General features: G+C 33.0%; 2 protein-coding genes across 6 annotated transcripts in view; both read left to right on the forward strand.

Moving 5' to 3' along the window:
• The window catches only part of LOC145935772 (uncharacterized), a 142,313-nt gene extending 126,144 nt beyond the window's left edge, over window positions 1-16,169 (forward strand). For all 5 annotated transcript variants that reach the window (XM_083037355.1, XM_083037354.1, XM_083037356.1 and 2 more), the window contains exons 3-6: window positions 8,873-9,083; window positions 11,802-12,109; window positions 12,812-13,148; window positions 13,416-16,169. In XM_083037355.1, the coding sequence (XP_082893481.1) occupies window positions 8,873-9,083; window positions 11,802-12,109; window positions 12,812-13,148; window positions 13,416-13,598 (1,039 nt within the window). In that variant the 3' untranslated portion in view covers window positions 13,599-16,169. The remainder of the gene's footprint in view (window positions 1-8,872; window positions 9,084-11,801; window positions 12,110-12,811; window positions 13,149-13,415) is intronic.
• Window positions 16,170-17,695: 1,526 nt separating this feature from the next.
• Window positions 17,696-23,125, forward strand: Hen1 (Hen1 methyltransferase). Its single transcript, XM_083037518.1, has 5 exons — window positions 17,696-18,134; window positions 18,319-18,566; window positions 18,702-18,884; window positions 18,965-21,669; window positions 21,803-23,125. Exons 1-5 carry the CDS (start codon window positions 17,850-17,852, stop codon window positions 21,871-21,873), a joined length of 3,492 nt encoding a protein of 1,163 aa, XP_082893644.1. The 5' UTR covers window positions 17,696-17,849; the 3' UTR covers window positions 21,874-23,125.
• The last annotated feature ends 307 nt before the right edge of the window (window positions 23,126-23,432 follow it).

Genomic DNA, 23,432 nt, shown 5'->3' on the forward strand with positions numbered 1-23,432 from the left:
CCGAGACTTAATTTCGCGATATCTAGCTGTGTGTTGTTTAAAGAATTCGGATTAGAAGATCAACTCACGTAGGTACTTTTAAGAACGCGCTATATATTTTTATATATGTATATATATAAAACGCAATGTCCACCTGCGCGTCGCATGTAAACTGCACCTGCTTAGCTAAGGAATAAACGATAAAAGTTTTACGGCTGAGACAGCGCCCTAACGCTACGTGCAGCGTTTCGGTGCACGCCATCTTCGCCCCATCTCTTCGCCACCACCTGTCATTCTAATAAATTTTACCTCGTGCTCGGCTGTGTAACGTCGTCGGCTACGGTTATCGGCAGATAGCCCCGGTTATGAATCGTGGCAATTCACGAAGGTCTCTTTGTCAAAAACTTTCTGCGTTCCCCGCGCAAATTCAATTTCCCTGATCGCGAATATGAATTACAGGTCTGAGGCGTATTACTCCGCGGCATCGCTAACGTGTTGAATTATTATGCAAATTTATTAAGAGCGCGCACATCAGTTGGCGCGCTCAAATTTTCCGGTCTTCCGCTTAAAACCCTGTCTCACATCGCTGATAACTGCACTCTAAACTCTTGCTATGTGTAAAGTCCTGTTACGTTGTTATGCTAGATATGACTAAATTATCGTCTTAATTTTGCAAATATATCTCTACGTGTTTATTTTAATAATTTAAGAATCGTTAATCTAATCAAAATTTGTTTTTCCGATTAAAACATAATATTTTATGTAAATAAATCAGTAAGATAAATCAGCTTTATATGGTATTAATTTCAATATTAATCTAATATACAATGTATTACAGACTAATGTTTTTCCTGTTGGAATCAATTCTTATAAATCGTCTTTCTATTCTTCAAAGCAATTGCATTTCCATACAATTGCTCATCACGCACAAGATATGTGCGTGTTATCTTCGAATCACGATAATCGACTTCCTTCGGTAATTTGTGATTGAAAAATCATCGATCCGTGTCCTCTCGGGGATAGTTTTTCACTCGAACGAAATATACTTGCGCGAAAGACGCAAAGGGATATTCAATCAGAGACATGCATTTTGTATAATTTTACATGTTCATTTCTATAGAACATTTATTTAATCACATAAATGTACTTGATAAAATTGCTATCCTTGCAACGTATTATATTTTATATTAGAGATATCTCGTTGCAATAAACAAAATTCCTGTTGGAAGCACAGTAAAATTATTTTACTGTGCACTCACGTTTGTAATAAAAATATATGTAATATACGAGATCCACTAAAGTTTATATTACAGAGAGAAGGAAAATTCTATTTGAGATGTCACGTATTTTCGATAAAAGTTCGAGTTATACTGGTCTAATATTCACAAAATCTCGATGATATTTAATAGCTGTCGAGCGCAGAGAGTCTCTTCTTTTAAAGAACAAAACTATCTAAATGAGATTACCAGGATAGGGAGATAAATCACTAGAGAATCCTACAAACCCGAGAAAGGTATTACGGGAGATGAGTCGGTATTACTTGAGTGCAATATAACTTAATTAATGTACTAATCCTCGCATTTAAGCTCATTACTTGGCCAGCGGCCATTACAACATCAAGTTTTCCGAAAGTTTTCTTTGCTCCGTTTTACGGGGAAAAATATTTACAAAAATGTACGAATATAAATTATTAAAAAATATATATAATTACTATACTATCACTTTAATTGTGTACTAATGCATATTATTATCATATGTTTCTTTAATTAGTAGTTTATCTATTCTAGTCGAAATTTAATGTAGACAAGTCATCCGATTGAATTACATAACGTTATCGAAGGCACCCGTTATAGCTTTAACATAGTAATAACCAAAGATAGCGGTCTCTTCGAACACCTGCATCTGTTAGAGAATTAGAGTTAATCTGACACAATCCGCTATTTACACTCAACACATATATATATCAGTGTAAATAACGTAGTACATCTGTTCCTCGATTTATAAAATTATAAAAAGCAACATGAAATAAAATCGTGCTTTATGTAATCATCGGAATTGAGAGTGAAGAATGAAAAAGTAAATTAGTCAAATATAAAATATTATAAATATCTGTCCCTCGACATTCATCTTTTCTCAATGATTTAATTTTCATTGCATTTTTTTCTCTATAAATAATTTTCCGATATAAATGCGAACGATCGATATTGAAAGATTAATTCGGTTGAAAAATAGCACACTTATTGGACGAAACATTACATATACGGAATCGATTCTTATCGATCTTCGAGCTTGTCTGTCCGAGCGTCAATCCGACAACGACTTAAGCGGTCTATGCGCGTGATTCCACGACGTTCTGTCTCCCTCGCGTTTGACGCCCTCCATCTGACTATAATTCCTATTGAGCATATTATCCGTGCTCCCGGAGAGCCCGGTATTTCTGCGGCGTGTCTGCGTGTACACCATGTCGCCATGGGACGACGCGCCATGCGTGCGGATTCGCGCGCGCGATATCCACCTGGCCGCAATCGGACGTGTGTGTGTAGGTATATACGTGTATATGCGTCAGCACATAACCCTTTGTATATGTATACGTGACATGTGCGAAATACCGTATGCGGAATATTTACCAGAACCTACCTCAGATGTTTGGACCCCTTAGGGCAGCGCGCGTATCACGAAACCTGCTCCAGACAACGGATTAACTCTGTTTAATTCCCCCGGGGATGTGCAAAACAACGTATCATGTTCAACGGTAATTGTAGATACATCAAAGACAAGAACATTGTCGCGTTAAACCGTGTTCCAGGGTGAGCTTGCTCCGTTTAATCGTGTAAAAAAAAATGTGCTTCGATTCTATTTTCTAAATGCGTATTATTGTGAAATAATTGAAGCTATCTCGAAAATTAACTGATCGACGAAACTGACGATGAATGTCTTGTTTCTGCGGAAATTCCTTAATTGGGATTTCTCATAAAGAGGGAGAATTTTTCTCATAATTGTTTATTGTAATAATGAGAAAACTTAAGAAGAGGAAAACAGATAAGATATGGTATCGCGCTCTGTGATCGGAAATAAAAGAGATTCAGATACTCTTGTTAAAACATATACATCCACAATTTTTAGTAATGAGATTGGTAATAACAATTTCGAAATTTCCACGATATGTGTAAATTTCCGATTGCGCAATTGTATTGTTCCGACAACTAGTAGAGAACCGCAATAATAGGTTGACAACTTTCCTCCGGATATTTATCTCGGAATTACCATATCACGTTCCCTTGAGGGCTAAGGTAAAGCCGGACGCAATCTAGAATCAACAAACGAATAGGTAGTGCAAAATGTGATATATTCGTATATGTACCTTTTCGAGCACAATATTCGCTCACATATTAAATAAATTTTCGATCAACCGGTAATAATTAACAGTTGCGTATATAAAATCCGACAATAAATTAATTCCGCCGTTAATAAATTTTGCAATAATAATAATAATAATAATAATAATAATATATACTTTTATGTGCGATAACAAATAATAATTGATAATTAATCTATGCATTTTAATAAACATCGTATGTATATACGTGATACGAATTATAATAAACGTTAATTAATTTCTCGTATATCAAGTACACATTCCAAGTATATAATAACCGTAAAGATGAACTCGCGATTGTCTAAACTTGGTTGTCTAAACCATCTTTCATCTTTCTATATCGCATCCATATGCGTGCTTTTTTGCTATTTTATTATTTTTATTTATATAATATTATTAATATTTAATATTAAATAATATTATTAACGCGATGCAAAAGCGTATCTTATACATATATTGCAGCGGTGGTTTCGTTCTCGAGGTTTACCTGGCGGAAACGTGTGCCCTATCATATATGCGAACCACGGGGGGTATTTCCGATCTTTGGCTCTCACGTAGGGTGCCTCGCGATCGATCACCCTACAAAGGGATAGGAGAGGAGGGCGGGAGGAACGTCAAATTCACCGCCGACGCGGCGTGACTCAACCCGACGCGACTCATGCATAATTTATCTAGGCTTAATTAGTCGGGAAGAAAGGGGAAGGGGTGGAAGAGAAAAGCAGAAAAATACTTTCCATTACATAAATATCTGCCGTTAAGTATATAGACCGCGCACATCAATTTATAAATGACTCAAGTCTCTCGCTCTCTTTCTCTCTCTCTTTTTCTCTCTCGTCTTTGATTTCATGATGTAGATTTTGCGAACGTTAACAGGCCGCCCTTTTCCCCGGATTTGTCTCCGCTCGATCGGAATAAATGCGAGACGACGGGAGATGACTTTAACTAGGGAACTCTCGCAACTGTCTCTACTCGAGAGTTTGCGAAGCTTCAGGTGTGTCGTAGAGTAGCTCGCGATGAGAGACGTGTACTTTCTTACGTATGTTATAATGCCGGCTTAGAGGTTGAAACTAGTTTGATGTATCTTGCTAAATATCTCGCCGAAACTATAAGCGAAGCGACGTTTGAGAGACAAGTCGTTAACCGAGAAACGTTTTACAACCGTGTATTTAGATTTTTTTTTACATTAAAGTGGGGAGGCAGAGGGAGAAGAAAATTGCTTTCAATTCGTCTCTAAAGTTTTTTTCGAAAAATGTATTCACGTTTACATACAAAAAAAAATAAAAATGTCAAATTAACTTTATGAAAATGTGCTAAAGAACTTCAATAAAATACATATATTAATCGTGTTTTTTATACGAATTATATCACGAATATATTTACTAAAATATATATTCGTGATATATCTAAAAACCATAAAATCGTGGAAAGAGCGGTTGTAAAAATTTTCTTACAAGATCACTTTAAGATCAAACTCTCTCGAAGGATATTCGCGATGAGGGAGAAATTTCCGATACATACTCATATACATATACATACACATGTACAATCGAGAATCACTCTCGGTTATATATTCATTGCAGAGAACTTTACTGTCGAGTGGCTCTCTTTCAAAGGTTCTCTCGACATAAAAAAGGTTCGTTTACTAGCGATGAGGCAAGCAGGTAACTGTCGACATTACGACACGTGTCTCTCTACGAGTTTAAAGCCGAGTAGCTTTTACCCAAGCCAGAGGGGCTCTAGGGGCTTACGTTTTCAGCGAACGCGATAACGAGGACGGGTACACAGCCAGCCGCATTCGTGCATTCGGGCTGATTTTATTCACCCGCGAGTACCGTAGCAGGTATACATCCGTTTGATATACGGCACGATGTAAATTCCTAGGTGGAAATCGATATCAGGCTCTCACCGGCTAGTATTTTAGACCAGGTTTTTATAGGATTCGCGCAAGAGCCACTTTGCGCTAAACTTCTCTCCGTCGAAGGATGACTTTAATTTTTTTTTTTTTAGAAACCCCTATTTTTTTGCGTAGGTGCATCTCCGGTATATTATCGCCCTGTACGAAGCTTCAGCTCGATACTCTTTATTTACGAACGGTTCACCCGACCGATTAGACCGTCGCGATAAACTCGCGCAAATGTATCGTCAGCATTCGCGTTAAAGGAAAGAATAATATAAATATATATGGCGACGATTGTACAGAGCAATTTAAAAATATATATATATATAAATATAACGCGATTTTTTTCGAATATCAGTTCGGTAAAATTTTTGTTGTATCAGCTGAAAATTTATTCTAGACACAAGATAAAATACTTTGTGCATATGCGATATTTTTATATTATATTAAAATATAATCCGATAGTTTTATATTATATTTATATAATAAAATATATAAAATAAAATATAATCCTTTTCTAAAAAAGATATGTAAAATCGATACTCGCATATATCGAAGTTTATTGTTGTCGCTTTTCCGCGATGCTCATTGACTGTCAAGATTCGCATTGTGCGTTATATTAATAAAATAATAATATTATAGTTTTAAATAATATATTATAATACTTTAAACTCGATTAATATTTTTGACAGTTATCAGCTGATTTCTGTCAAAAAATATTAATCGCGGATAAAGTATTATAACATATTATTTAAAACATATTATTTTATTTTATTTTATTTTGAACAAACTGTTAAACTACTAATCCTCGCGATGACAGCCTCTTGATGCTACGAATATAACGCACAATGCGAATCGAAACAGTCAATCAGCATCGCGGAAAAGATGCAACAATACTTGCGAGAATCGACTTTACATGCCTTTTAAAAAAAGGGATGTTATAATATTTTAAATTCGATTAATATTTTTGACAATTACCAGCTGATTTTTGTCAAAAAATATTAATCGCGAATAAGATATTATATAACATATTATTTAAAATGTTACTATTTTAATATTTTCAACATATTATATATATACCTCCATATTACCGCTATAGAAATGTTATAAAATAAACAATTTCTCACTCACCGATACGTATAATAACGGAGTAGTACACAGCACACATTGATCTGAAAACAAAATATTCAAATTATGTATATACCTATGTGTGTGTCGAATATCTCATAAACAATGCAGTTTAGAAAAAATGTTTTCATATTGCATACCTCACAGTTGCCCCACTGTCGCCCGATGCCTCCCCGGGCCTCCTCCTCCTCTCTTGGTCGACCGTCATTACTCCTTCGTATAGCACTCACGGCACTCGCGAAAACACGAATAATTACGATTGTCCGACAACTTACACGGCACTTCCGACGCGCGACACTTTACACGGCACTCCCGACACGACGCGTGAATCGCACTGTGTATCGCAATGCTATCTGTAACAAATAAAATACATACATATATTAGAATAATCTTATTATTTCGCATTATAACATACACAATATATAAATATGTAAGCTAGAATATAATTAATTTGCTAATTAATTTTTAAAATAATAATATATGTTTTAAATAATATATTATAATATTTTAAACTGTATTAATATTTTTGACAGTTATCAGCTGATTTCTGTCAAAAAATATTAATCGAGGATAAGATATTATAAATTATAACATATTATTTACAACATATTACTATTTTAATTTTTATAACATTTTTATTTTAAAATTTAATTAGTAAATTAACGCTTTAATCAACTGATTTCTGTAAAAAAAATATGAATCGAGTTTAAGTAAACTTTATATTATTTTTTTTTAAATGTCATTTTTTTAATTTCAAAATCGAAGAATGGCGCGCGCTTGGATTATTCTAATATTATAAATAAAATATATATTATATATATGCATATTTATATATTTTTTTATTATATAAATATATATTTTTTTATATTATATTTTTATATTATTTTTATTATTTTTTATATTATGTTTTATTATAATGTAAGAAGAAAAATAAAAGAGATATATAGTTGGTGCACATTTTTATTTCACACGCAAATCAATCTTAGCGTGATCGTCATAGATCGTCAAGTTTTATTAAACCGAGTTGCACGGTTCTCATGATCGCTGATTTATTTGCCGATCGCGTTTCTCGATATTGGGATCGGTTTACCTACACATGCATGACACGTGCATTATGTCTCCTATCGAATTTCATTTCCAGTTGTAGCAGGATGATTCATTAGTACACTGTAAAAAAATTTTGTGTACAATTACAACTATTATAGTGGGTAATTTTAAGACCCACATAATAGTTGTAAATTTCCGCGTTTGTAAATTTGCAGTATATACAAGTAAAATTAATTTCTTCATTTGTAATTAAGCTCTGATTGCAAAAATAAATTTACAATATGTATATGTAAAATTATAAAACGATAATGTAAAAATATTTTTTATAATTGTATTATTAAACATATTATTAAACACAATATATTATTAAACATATTATTATTAAACACGATATATAGAATATTACTGTTGTATTGAGTAATATTACAAAAATTTAGATAATTACATAAAATCTTTAAAATATTATATTATTTCGCGTAAGTTTCCATATAAAAGAAGATATATTTACATAATAAAAGACAAGTCTACATAATTTTGTGGAATTATATAATTTCTGTAAAATTACATGATTTCTTATATTTACAAGACTAATCATGTAATTTTTACACCTATTATTTGTGTAAATTTACTAAATTTTTTTACAGTGTACGTCGATGAAAATGAAGGAGAGCGTGTGCGCAAGGGATATCAAAACATATCTTAGGTCGCGCGGATTCGTTTTCAAACATTAATTCATACTTCCCGTTGGAAAAAGACAGAAAACGAGTTTCACTACGACGGGATCCCGTTGTACGAGTAATCGACCAGAAAAGATGCATCGAAAAGTTCTTACGTTATCGTATTCGCGTTTGAACGTTTGCGATTTTCGCTTTGAGAACTGTTCCTGCTTCGATTAGATTTTGGTTAGAAGAAATCATGTGGAATAATCTTCTCCACATACTTGTAGAATTACGTCTAAAGATAATATCAAAATACATTATTAATATTAAAATGCAAGTTTTATATAAGAGAGAAGAAATTTAAATGTAGTAAAAACAATAAACAATAAAAATAAAACTTAACGGATTAAATATCATTAGAATAAATCATACATATGTATGATCAATAATCCCCTAACATAAGCAGATAAAATAGATAAGTATTAGACATGTAGAGATCTGTTTGAACGTCTTTTTGTACATAGTTGTAGAATTCGGTAAGAGTTCACTTGACTCTTTCTACTCATCCCAACAAGTTCTAATTAATGTTAATTAACCGGAAATTTCCAGTACAAAGTGAACTCTTACAATTCTTTTGTCATGACTCATAACTTTGCAAACCGCGATGACCGCTCTCTCGAGTTCGCGCGGGTAATTTGCTCGAAAGCGTTTCGACATATTTCGCTACCGAAGGTTTTAGCGGATGTAGAACGATGGATAATTCATCGCGCCACTTTCTGTTCGCAGCTTCGACGAGACGTCGATGGACAGCTGCATATTGGCCACCGTCGACGAGGGCCGCCGAATCGGTGACTTGTCAGGCGAGTCGATGAAGGACGGTAACGAGGTGGAAGTGACGTCATTGGAGGAAGCTAAGTCGGTCATAGCGGCACTTAGGGCGAGGCAACGGGCGCAGGCCCACCAGATGCTCGCCTGGCGGAGGACCCTTAAATTGCAGGCAAGTTTTTCAATTACGAAGAATTTCTACATGCGAAGGCAATCCCGCTTCGTCTTCGATGAAGAAACCAGCCGTGAGGGGGCAAAGGGGGGCTGGGGGGTCGCGAAGGAACGATCGATCAAAGCTATTACTTCTGAAAACCATAAAACACGCTCGGCCCGAACCGATGTTACGGACAGTGAAATATTAGATATACGGTGATCCATTTAAATGCGAGCGGCTACGTATTCAAGTGCCCAGTTCGAGACAGACGAGAAAATGTTCTAAATAAACATTGCTCGCTTCTATACCGCGGAAACTAGTAAACTGCAATTGAGATGCCTATTAAACTAACGTCGGGCGCAGTTTCGCCGACTATATCGCTGTCAATCGCATCCCAAAGCTCAATTCGCTAGAAATGTTTGATCTCCTTCCTATAGAAAAAATATTAAAAGTCGTTCCGAAGTATTCTCTCTTAAAAAACAAGTTTAAAATATAATTCTTCTCAATTTGGAGCATAACTGTAGGTATAACTCGCTTATGACGCTGATGGAGAAAGACTTTCGGTGGATGAGTAAAACGGCACTTGCTACCACGACGAGTCATTGCCATCGCGAAAGATTTCCCGTGCACTTTCGAGACATAAACCGAAGTATCTCGTGATATCCTACGATTTCGCGTCTGACTTCGCGTGACTATAGACAATTCCCTGTTTGCGAGGTAGCACTGTGCAAAAAAAAGAGACTCCCCTACTAAATTCGTCGGAGAGATCCGCAGGGGAATAATTGCTACGAAATGATCCTCTTTCTTGGATTGTCTGACGCGGGGAAGTGTACTACTGGCTGGAATGGCCGATCCAGATTATGGATAACGACTTTCCGTGTACTTTTGTCGAATCTAAACGACGAACTAAATTAATGCGTTGTGGTGTATTCATTTCGGGGCACCTTTTTAATGTGCCTACGCACGAATAGTAAAACTGCATCAAAAGGTGCGACTTTGAAAAACAAATTTTTTTTTTTACATTTTTGTTCTATTTATTTTTTCCACCAAAATTATTTTTTTTTTTTAATAATATACAACAATCTCATTGTAAATGAGATAGTTCAGCATCGCATCTTTAAATATTATTTATACACATTTATATGTGTATAGTCATAAAAATATAATTTTTTTAATATGGATAATTTTAATTTTTTGCCTAATAAATTAAAATTTATTCTTCTTATTTCAAATGGTATACTTTTTACGAAACATTAATCAAGAACGTTTAATTATCTTATTGAAAAATATATATGCATATTCTTAATTTGCGGAAAATATAGATCGAATTTCGTTCTTTTAATACGCAGAATCTCTCCTTTAAAACATTAACCGATCATTCACGTGCGATTTTTATCGGCGAAACGCGTCTCAATTATTGGGTGTGTGAAGTTGGCACCCCTATATGTTATGCTATCATAGTTCTGTTAAGAGTTCTGAGTTATAGAACCATAGGAAGAGTTCTTGATAATTTTTAGAAATAGTTCCGGTCATTACGATCACGAAAATCAGTTTCAAAAAATAGGGGTGCCAACTTTACATTTTTTTACACATCGAGTTCCAATAGTTTTGAGCAGAGTTTTAAGGTTCTTTTAAATAGTTATATAGTTCCTGATTATTTTTTGAAAGAGTTCTGCAATTTTTAGATAAATAAACGTATCTTCGATATTAAAAGTATGTTTTTTTATCTCTATAAAAATTGCAAAACTCTTTCAAAAAATAATCAGGAACTATATAACTATTTAAAAGAACCTTAAAACTCTGCTCAAAACTATTAGAACTCGATGTGTAAAAAAATTTGAAGTTGGCACCCCTATTTTTTGAAACTGATTTTCGTTATCGTAATGACCGGAACTATTTCTAAAAATGATCAAGAACTCTTCCTATGGTTCTAAATAACTCAGAACTCTTAACAGAACTATGATAGCATAACATAGGGGTTCCAACTTCACACACCCTCAATTATTTTCATTTTGCGCTCTAGCGCAATAGCATCTGGTTGTCTTACGAGATGCCATTTAGCACAGTAGCAGAATAATGGATTCTCGCGCCTCCTCTTTTTCTCGAGGAAGGAGACGGAAGGAAGAGACGCGACGTTTATGCAAAACGGTGGCCGGATATACCCGGACATACTCATATATACCGTTGGGCAAACACACAGCATCACCGACAGACGGAATGCACAGTACTTGCGTATATACTGGCAGTAGCGAGGGCATATACCCCGTAAAGCAAACAGAAACTCGAGACACGCCGCGTTCGTGCAGATGCGAGAACGGATGTGTTAGGTGTAAAAATGCGATCTCCACGATATATATATACCGTACGCGGTTCTGGTGAACGATATCGTTATTCGAACGGTATCCTCGATCGGAAGAGAAATCTCGGGATGATATTGCGTGAAATTACGAATCGTACGTACGAAGAATTAATTAACGGCGCAATAAATAAATACTAATAATAATAATAATAATAACGAGCGGCGATTGCGCTCGCTAATTAATTACTTACTTTATATGCGATGGCGCGAAAGATCGTTCGCCTCACGCGATTGCTTCGTTATTATTAATTATCCTTATTAATTATATCAATGTGAATATAGTACCTGATAAAATGCGTTTATTCGTGCGAATTAATACGCAGAAATGGAAAATGCACGATCGACGTTTTTCACGAATTACCGTAATAATTTAACAGGAGGACCTGGTGGCCCGACTAACGCGAGAAAAGGCCGAACAACTGCGGACGTTGTCATCGCAGCTTCTGCTGTTCGAGTCTAGACTCTGCAGAAAGCAGAAGGAGATCGAAGCCAGTCTAAGTCAACGAGAATCAATTATTCTACGACAACAGAGGGTGATTCGACAATTGCAGAGCAGATTGGCGGAGAGGAGCACTGGTACTAGAGATTCGCCACCCTGCGACGCCTTGGACAGATTGGATAGTCTGGGTGATAGCGACAGTGCAGTAGTGCTCGAGGAAACCGCCGACGATCCTGCTCCACCGAGGTATTTTTTTTAAATACGTTTTTTTTTTAAATAAATAATAATTTCTGCGTATGACCGCGCGTACTCGAATATACGAAGTAAATTCGACGAGAGTTTAATAAAGAATGATTAAAAAGAAAAGTGTAATAATTAAAGAATAACTCGGAAGATGAAATTGTAAATATGAGCCAAAAAATATCAGGCATTGAAAGATATAATTTTTTGAATTTAAAGAAAACATGAAAATTTTTAATAATTATATTAAATAATTAATGTAAATATATTAAATTTTATATTAAAGATTTAATATAAATATATTAAATATTATATTACAATAATTATATTATAAATTTAAAAATTTGCGATATATCCATCCATATTTATTCATATTTTTTTTATAGAAATTTATGTAATATTGAAAACAATGTTACGATTTATAATATTATTGTGGGGAAAACTAACTTCATGCAAAGAATTCGTGCGATAAGATTTCGACAGAATTCTATTTATATTTTTATACCATATTGTGCAATATAAAAAAAATTTGTTAAATAAAAAAATGTGTATTTATATATGTATATTTAAAAATGCATCTATATCTATATATAAAAATACATGTGAGACACAAAATGAAAAATAAAATTCTATTAAATTTTTTGGCGAATTATAAATTGTTTAAAGTGAGCTTTAGATCTGATAATTCTGATTTTTTGTATTCTATAGATTTCGTTCTAATATCACTGACGTGACTGTGATCCGTTCTGTATCTGATGCGGTGGAGCCGTCGAACAAATATTCGTCGATGCGACGATGCAACGGTTTCCTCAGAAGACCGGAAATCCTAGAAACCGTATATTCCGTGGAAGAGGATGGCGACAGCGAGAATAATCAGGATCCGTCCGAGTCGACGGAAAACTCGGAATACGAAGATAGGAGAGGGAAAAACTTGGGCAACGGAAAAGGCAGACTTCAGGATCTTTATGGCAGTTTCGAGAGACTGGCACAAGAAACGGATTCCCCACCTAGCGAAAGACCCAGAGACGAAAGTCAGCAGGCCCAGGTAAAAGCGAGCGATTTGAAATCTTATATGCAGCATAAGGGAGAGTTCAATTTGTCAAGAAATAGTTGTGACGTTTTTTAAATTGGAATATCCGTAATCTTTGAAGTGCAACGCGAACTTTAATCTAAAATTTATATTTTGTTTTAAGATATATTTTACACACACATTATATTGATTTTTATGTTGCTTAGTTTATTGAAAATTATGCTACTGCCGTGCACGTATAAATTGATTTTCCCGAAAAACAATCTATACTTGTGCTTTCAGGTGACATACAATAGGGTAATGAGTAACCACAGATCTGTGACAAAACCAAAAGACGTGAAGTACAAGAGGATAAACAAGGCAAAATCGAAAAGTCTCGAAGAACTCAGAGGACGTCTTAGAAATTGGGTCGAGAAAGGGACTAAAAACTATATGGCTATATCGCTGGATCAGTCATATGCCTGAGCTTACTCTACTCTGCATATGAAAGTATATAAATTATTATTTTATAAACGAGCATAATGTGACTGCTGTCAAATAATGTAACGGCTGAAATTCTATTTTTATCCGCAAAATACGCGATTATTAAGAAAAAATGGACTTCGTAAAGTCGCTACAGTATATTTAATTGATGAAATATCATTGTGCTCCATGTGATATTTATTGTAATATCTCTTCACATTAATTATGCACTTAGGTCAAAGATGAACGGATTCGGCGAGACTTGTGATATGATTTTATTGTATACAAAGGCGTAGTTAGGAAGAATTTATTATCTGGCAAAAAAGTAATTAACACTTAAGTGCCATGGTGAAAATTTGTAATATTATGATATCGTGTAAATATTTGTGTGAATTATTTGACACATACACACAGCAAGTTTTTTTTATGATCGACTATTTATTAACAAAATTTTTACATTATTTTTTAATCGAAAAGTGGACAAATAAAATAATATCAGATGCATTCAAACGTAAAACGTAACAAGCAAATAATCATGTAAGATTAAGAAATTTAGGGTCGCATACGACTCCACCATGGTACTTATGGGTTAACATAACTTAAAACGTGATATTCGTCTGTGGATGAATTTTCAAGGAAACATTTTCAATTATTTTGTTTGTACGTAAAACTTGTATTTGTTTCTTCATTCTAAAGTCAAATAAAAAATACTTTATGCGGCCTAAATTTCAAAAGAGAGATTTGAACTACGAATCTACATACAATTAAATGTATATATTTGATCGATGAGACTATTAAACACATGACATGTTTTTCCAAATATGTCTGATGACATCAAAACAAAGATACAGTTTTTATCATTAAATGGTATTTGTTAATTATTATTACACCTTCGATCGACAGATGTATTACGTCACGTTTTGTTATCGAAAATTTAAAAAACTATAATTTTTTCATTTTTATTTAAATTTATTTAGAAATATATTATATTCCGATTTCTCTATCAAACAGGGTCAAGACGCAACAATCAAATTAATCGATATACTTTTGATTTGTCAAACAAAAGAAGATCATTGATTGCTTAACGATAAATACAGCAAAGACATATATTGAATGAATTAGGGGCTTTTTTAAAATGTTATACAAAATATGTACAGCTAGAAACAAACACGTATACTATACAGATTTAATGCTCTTGTTAATCTATTTAAACAAATGTTATTTTCTGTGCCTATCGTTCTACACGCAAATATGAGAGCATATGTAAATTTCTCTATCTTGATATTTACTGGACACCTTAAGTAAACATAATAATCAGATTATGCGAAACAAAATACTCGATATTTTTAATAAAATTTCTGTCTACAAAATATAAAACTCTATATCTAATGTGCTTTGCATCTAAAAAGCCTATATCTGCAATTAAAATGCAATTGCTCGACTATTGAAAATTTGAACATAATTCTGCCGTTTTATTTTAAAAAATTTCGATAAACCATAAAAAAATTAAATAAAAAAAATATATATACATAATTTAAAAAGACTCCTATACTCCCATCAAGGCAAAATTTTATAAAATTTAGTATATTCTATTGTATAAAATTCATAAAACCTACATGTAATTTTACATTAAATGTAAAACTCTGATGTGTGTGTATGTGTATGCCACGCACGTGAGTACACAAATCGTGTGGTAACATTTTATAAAAAATATAAGCCTTTGTAAATTGCACTGTTTATATTAATATTACACGCACGCATATTTTATTGTTTTTTTTTTTTTTTCATAAAATAAGAAAGTACGCTCGAAAATATTAACTTTGTGCAAATTGCTTGTGCAAATAAATTCTCCACTTGGGATGCATCTATTTGGCTATTATTATTATTCTTTCGAGCAGACAGGTATAAGAAAGCTATCGACAATCCATATTTTTGCAAAATAAAAGAAAAGGAGGGAGAGAATGCCTTGGCGGTAATACCTTTATAAATAATTGGAAACATGAATATATGTAACGTGTGTGTATGTTGTGTATATTGTGTATGTGTGTTTATCTAAGAATGTAGAGTCTACAATATAATTATATAGATAGACCTATATTATTGAAATAAATTGTAATAATATTATATTGAGTCTTATGTTCCTGTTGGACTGATTAACAGTCATTGAGAGATCTCGTGCATAATATAGTTGCACGCATATTATAGATGAAAGAAAGAATATGAAAATATATATAAATATATATGTATAAATGTATGAATAAAATATATGTCAAAGTGTGTAATGTAATATCATTGCATCTGTTTAATGATGCGGAAGAGGTAAAACCTTCAAGGTGTACAGGCAAACCATGTGAAATTAAATGTCACATCGGCTTATATCATCATATGAGTATACACGTGCAATGGTGCCCATGTATAGAAAAAAAAAAAAAGAAATCGATAATTATTTTAATTTATATAAAATCAATCATGTAACGTGTATACTGTCGCTTTAATAGAAAATGAGTAGACTGCTATTAATATTCTGTCACGCAATTGTTTTAATTATTAAATCTCCCAAAATATAAATTATGTCGATGGAATATATTGAGAGTAATATATAATTTATTATCAATCCTATCTCTCTCCAATCGTTTCCTCTGATATATATTGTTTTTTTAAATCATATCTTTTTTGTTTGTTTCTGACATTGCGTCTTTTAAAATAAATATTTTTATTAATAAAAATTATATATATATAGCTTATATATTATATTATAGTAATATATTAAATTTGTATTTTATAAAGTTAAAAATTTCAGCTATGATAAATGTCTATTATATTGTGACTGATCATTTTAGAATTTCTTAATTATCCTTGATTTATATTTGAGGCAGTGCAATCGTTTACTGAAACTTTACTGCAGATTTTCAATATCTTATTTAATATCTTATATCTGATATAAGATATTAAAAATTTGCAGTAAAGTTTTAGTAACTATTGCATTGACGCAAATATAAATCAAGGATAATTAGGAAATTCTAAAATGATCAGTCACAATATAATAGGCATTTATCATAGCTGAAATTTTTAACTTTATGAAATTCAATATATTACTCTAATAAAATGTATGAGCTTATATATATATATATATAATTTTTATTAATAATAAAATATTTATTTTAAAAAACGCCAGAAACAAACAAAATTATGATTTGAAAAAATAGAAATATGAAGATTGTATGAAAGATTACAGAATAAACAATTACACGAATGTAAAAATAGATATAGAAATGTTAAAAATGTATTGCTTATTAAACGAATAATTGAAATGGCAAAAATGATTCAAAAATTATTCGAACGTTGCAAAAATGCAAAGATATATATAATATCGATGGAAAGCTAATTAAAATTCAAATAAAACGTGTACATACTTGACGATAATCACGCAATAATCGCACTGTCGTACTTTGGCGAAAGAATAACGGCAAAATATGCGAAGATGATTTCTCACAATTGATTCACATCTTGACTGAGAAGCAGATCCGAACCGACATCGCCGATATCGGTGTTTGTAGACAATACATGTGCGTTACGACGAATATCTAGATACTTGACGTAAGATACACTCACGATAACTTCTCGGAAGATTAACAGAAGCGCGAAAGATACGAATATGCAAATAAAATTCGAATTCGAGAGAGCTCTGCGTTTGCTCCTCACACCTCACACGACGCGATTTCACGAATGGCCGCGATTCGAAGGTGTGTCGTTACGATATTGCGATTCTCGAAGTATCGAAACAATCGATACATCTCGCGACTCTCCAAGTGTCGAAGTCACAGCGCGAACTTTTGGCGTTCATAAAAAAAAAACAAAGTAAACTTTTAAATTTTAATTTCCTATTTTTGGAGAGAGAATCTATATAAAAGTAATATTCAATATATTATTCCTTACACATCTCATTTAGCGGAAATAACAAAAAGAATAGAAAATTGATGCAGGTTCAGGAATTGATTCTGCGTCGCACATCTCGGCACGAGTCTGCGGGGATTGGTCACGTGAGCTGTCACGTGACGTCACTCAAAACATGCGCACGAGGTCCCGCCGGTGGGATTTGTGTCTCGCGAGATCCTTCTGCATTCGACCACGCTGCGAACGCGAACGTTTGTCAGTCGACGTCGGTTATACGTTGTACGTTCATAAGGAGAACGATGTGAGTTCTTGCAGTAGGAGAAAAGTATCGACAGAAAAAAAGAGTACCACTATACGAAGATGATCGTGCTGTTTCACGTGGTTTACCTGTTCGGTCAGTACATTTACAGGAATTATCGTAACAAGAGACTGAGAGCCTCGCACCAGAGATTGTACGATGGTATGAAGGACATGGAAATCTACGAAGTGCTCAGTGATCAGTCGAGCGACATTGTCGACGAACCTTTGACCTCGAATTTCAAGCCGATAGAGTCGTTGAGATTCAATCCGCCAGCGTATTTACAAAGATACGAGGCGGTGAGCAACGCACTTGAGGATCCCATATACGAGGGAAAAATACGAAAGGTATTAATAATGTGCTTCGTGTGTTTGTATATAATTTTATCTTTTTTTATGTCGCTGAATACCTTAACCTTGTTTCAAGATATCATTTGATAAACAAAATATGAAAAACTGTTGTTAGCGCGTACCAATTTCACTGTTTTTTCTTTAGATAGGGTAACTGTATTTTTGAAATATTTGTCGACAGGTTGTGGACTTTGGATGTGCAGAAATGAGATTTTTGGTACACTTGAAAAATATACAAGGCGTGGAAGAGATACTTTGCGTTGACACTGATAGAAAAGTTTTACAGTCTTACAAAGCAAAGGCGGAACCACTTCTCGTAGAATACCTAAGTCCTCGAAAAACACCACTTACAATTGAAATATATGAAGGAAGTGTAACACATAATGACCGAAAGTTGGAGCAAACGGATGCTGTAATTTGCATCGAATTGTATGTTATATTGCATGAATATTAACGTAGAGTTTATAGTCTTATTTTATTTTAATTGTTCTTTTATATGAGATGCTAAAATAATATATGTACACACATATATAGTTTTTATATATAAATATTTCTTAATTCTAGAATTGAGCATTTGCATGAAGATACATTAATGGATCTGCCCTTTAATATTTTTGGATACATCATGCCAAAAGTGGCAATAATAACTACTCCAAATGCAGACTTCAATGTACTATTTCCGAATTTCGCAGGTATCAGACATCCAGATCATAAATTTGAATGGACAAGGGAACAATTTCAAGACTGGTGAGTAAAGCTTCTTCGAGTTATGTTAAGCTTGGAACTGTAGAAAATTTCTTTTACGTTTATTATTATTTTGTTAACAGGGCACAAAACATTGTGGTGAGATATCCATCGTATAGCGTAACGTTTCATGGAATTTGTGAGGGACCTGAGGGCACTGAAGAATTAGGTACATGCACACAAATGGCAGTATTTCACCGACTTTCATCGATAAAAGAAAGCAGTAAAATAATAGGAGTAGATGAATTATTTAAACTAGTGGATAAATTTGATTATCCTATATTCGTTGACAATCGCTCAGACAATGAGATATTACTGCATGAAGCGATAAGATATATCTTCTCATATTATTATGGTCAAGAAGATGGTCAAGAAGATAAAGGAGTAATTTTAAATAATATATTATCTTACTTACATGAAAGAAATTTCACTGTTTCAATAGAAGTACTGAGAAAAGTCCTAAAAGACGCAAATTGGGTTATCAAAGATCGAGAAGACGGACCATTAGTATTAGTTAAATCTATTTCTGATTCTGAGGATGAGGACTTTGATGTGGATAATCTTGTTTCTATAGATGAAGAAAATAGAATACCACAATCGACTAATGCAGATGAACAAGATTTACGTGAAAATTCGTATACTGAAAATTGGAATGAACAACCTAGCATCATCATACCTGAAAATTGCTCTATTATCCAAGAAAATACTTATTTATTCGATGGAGAAAATTTATTAGAATATGAATCATCTGAAAAACCGCATGTAATTGACGACGATGATGTTATTAGACATTCAAAGATTAGTGATATTACAGAATCTTTAATATATCTTGAACAAGAAGCTCTCAAGAAGATTTCAAGTGCTCTGACTTCTTTCTCTTCAAATGAGACGGAAGTGGATAGCAAAGTAGAAAGGCTCAATGCTGATACGTCATCAGGTTTCGACACATCTTTGGCAAAATCCAACAGTAGTTTAGCATTAAATTATTCGTCCGGCGACAATACAGTAATAGAATCAACTCTATCACAGACTAGAGATATAAATTTAGTAGCTGCAGAATTACAAGTACAAAAACCTACTAATTTCGAACCGTACATGTCTGTTTCACGTTCATCAACGTCGCCACCACTTCTCTTGAATTCCGAGTTAAATAATTCTTTGGATAATAGCGCAAGTTTTCAAAACGAATGGTGCGACAGATTTCATCCTTTTTCATTGAACGATACTTTTCGTCAATCTGAAATAACAAATGAGCCGGCTATGAATGTAGAAGAATCTACCACAGAGAACATACTTTCCTTACCATTCAAACAAAGTTTTCCAGAAGAAGATTGTGTACAAATAAGTGAAATAAATTCTGCAATATCAATTTCAAATTATTCTAAAATAAACAATAGTTGTAATATTGAACAAGTGACTTCAGTTAAGAATCAAATTTACGAAAATAATGATACAGCAGATATAGTACCATTAAACGTTTTTGATAGTAGTCCTAATAATCAACCAAAATTTACAAGTTCACCCAAAGTTTCTACAAAAACATCCACTAATAACATTGAACGAAGCGATTCCAGATTAAAAGAATCATCTGCAGTAAATAGGAATTTATCATGTATAATAGAAGCAGCTAAGGAAAATGTGTCGGATACTGATAGTAGTTCATCAAAAGATATTAGTCAAAAATCTAATAGCACTACTACTACAGAAATATTTCAATTGTGCGTGGATCCTTTAAGCGATAATATTATCAATACTTCAAAATGTAATGTAGACTTACATCTCGTTAGCAATAATACACAGCAACATTTGTGTTTAGAGAACGAAGAATTTAGCAAGATTGTAGAATCAACAAGTGATCCTGAAAAATGTGTAGAGAAAAGCGATATAATCAATCGTGAGTCTGATATTACAGATGATGTACAAAATGTAGATGCACACCACAGCTCGTCATCGGACAAGAATATTAATGACAAAGAGGAAGACGTGTGTTGTACATTAATCAAAACAGATGATAATGATACGACAATGAAAGCGCACCAAGAAGACGTGATTAATGATTTCGCACAGTCGAATGTAAGGAAAAAGAGCTTAACTCCGCCTAAAGAATTATCGAGTTTCAAATCGCAGAACAATAGCGAATGCTCTTCTACTGAATGTGCCAAAAAACCTAGTGTTTTAGAAAATGATAGACTTATACCTAATAATAGTAATAGTAGTAGTAATAAAGATACAACTAATGTTCAATTTGTATCAGTATTGAAAAAAGGTGACGAGATTGTTGGTACAAGCAAAGATGTAAATACATCGAATATCGTCGGATCAGTAAATATCGAAGCTAAATCATCTCCGTTTGAGACTCCGCCGAACAGTTGGTCCCCCGAAATTATGGATTCCGGTTACCCGAATTCGGCATCCGTGCAAGATATAACGCCAGAATATGATTTGTCCAGTATAGCTCAGGATCATATACCGGATTCTGAATCGCCGAGCATCGCGGAAGCGCCGAGACTCGGCATTTTGGAATTGATCGAGGTGGAAAATGGTGATTTGGCGAACAATAACAGAGATGATGAGGGTAATAACATGATAGCTGTGGGTGCCGACGATATCGAAAACTTGCAACCGCTCATCGATGTACTGGAAAACGATCTCGAGAATGAAAACGATATTTATGTAATGCAAAACGGCTTTCCTATATGGTTATTGAGATTATTGGACATGGCCAATCCGCTTGAATTTGATATGCAAGCTCGGCAAAATTTGAGGGACCTCGAAGATGAAGTTGCAGGTAACTATGTGGTCTCCTTATCTTTTTGCACTGTTTGCATAGGCAAAAAATATATTTTTAAATTTTATATTTATAATTGTAATATTTAAATAATTTTAATGTTTATTAAAAAGTATTATAATATTATTACTAGATGATGCTAACTACGTGGGTCGTGACGAAGGTTTCGATAGCAGTTCTTCCGAGAATGAGAGCGATATATAAATTGGAAAATGATTACAAGCACAAAGAACAAAAAACTTTACTTACTTGGGACGTGAAAGGGAGAATGTGATGCGTGTGATATAATTAAGATATTTAAATATAATCGTACATATCATTCTTTGACGTTCCCAACAAAGTCTACAAGATATAGATTTGGAGGGTAAAGTTCTATACATTGGAGAACATTCTTGCTTATATTTGATATCTGATGAAAAATTTTGCATTTTACATTAGAATATTTGATATGCAAACAACATTTTTTTAATTTAAATGCTTAAATCATGTTGATATTTAACTACCTCTATATTTATTTTTATTTTTTATGGCGTTATGAAATTATAATATTTTGAACCTATGTGTAACGTTTTATGTAACAGTAAGGCAAATCTGATTATTAAGTAGAAACATATTTTTCTCTTTCTTTATATTTGATTAAGTATAACTTATAATTTCTATTTTTATATTGTAAATCAAACATTGCGTTTTATGTTATTCATCTCTCTCAAACTTAAGGAACGGATTGCAAGAAGTTTTTCAAATTGTAGCTTTATATCATATAAATATATCTCAGCTTCTCTATTTCATAGAAAAGATCAAACATTCTTGTTAATAGTAAACATTTCAAGAGATTTGATCTTTTAACATATATATACATTTACATATCACATGCATATACATACATATATATATATTTTCTTACGATTCTACATTTTCATTAATTGTTTATTGAATGTCAAAAGTTTTCAATGCAGTAGTTTAGATCTTAATGTAATATTGATGAAAGTTCATAAATATGTTAAGTTTCGATAAGTGTAACACACATATATATATATATATGTATATATACATATATAAACCTATAATATAACATATATATATAATATATACAATATATATGTAAATTTGTATATATATATATATGTGATATCTGGTACATTATATTATCACAGATGTGTGATATATTATGAATATTGAGTTGTTTTGTGATTATTTAACTACAATTTTCTTAAAACTTCCTAAGACTGAGACTGCATAGAGTTATGTTCGCGCTCGTGCTTTGGGTAAATAAAATTGATATAAAATCTGATAGTAGATATAATGTTCTCGATATATTTTGACCTAATACAGAAAAGCATGTACATATTGTATGGCATAAAAGTTATGAACTTCTTAATATTAAATATTTTACATGAAGACGTGCGATATCTTCCTTTATTTCAATAATAATATTGTTGAATGAAATTACAGGGTATACAGTGTGTATGTGTGGTTTATACGTAAGATTAGCCTACAACTTTACATAATTCTGTTAATAGACCATTTCGACTGTTTTGTAGTATTTACAGAAATAAAGTCTTTCATTTTTTGAGTGATATAACTGGTTATTCGCTAGAGTACAAGCCAAACGTGACATAAACTTTACTTGCAATCGTGTACACAGTTTTCCTTAATTTTATCGCATTTTAATAAATTCCTTTTTTAATCGAGAAATTAAATAAACATGAATCGTGTTTCAAATAAATCGAATTGTATAACTCAATGGCATAAATGCCATAAAT

This window comes from Prenolepis imparis, unplaced genomic scaffold (assembly GCF_030444845.1).
Source record: "Prenolepis imparis isolate NDT839.2.m4 unplaced genomic scaffold, iyPreImpa1.0 SCAF_5, whole genome shotgun sequence".
NCBI lineage: Eukaryota > Metazoa > Arthropoda > Insecta > Hymenoptera > Formicidae > Prenolepis > Prenolepis imparis.

Coding starts and splice junctions, on each gene's coding strand:
- Hen1 (XM_083037518.1), top strand. CDS start 17,850: ATGATCGTGCTGTTTCACGTGGTTTACCTGTTCGGTCAGTACATTTAC. Junction 18,567..18,701: donor GCTGTAATTTGCATCGAATT/GTATGTTATATT, acceptor TCTTAATTCTAG/AATTGAGCATTTGCATGAAG. Junction 21,670..21,802: donor CCTCGAAGATGAAGTTGCAG/GTAACTATGTGG, acceptor TATTATTACTAG/ATGATGCTAACTACGTGGGT.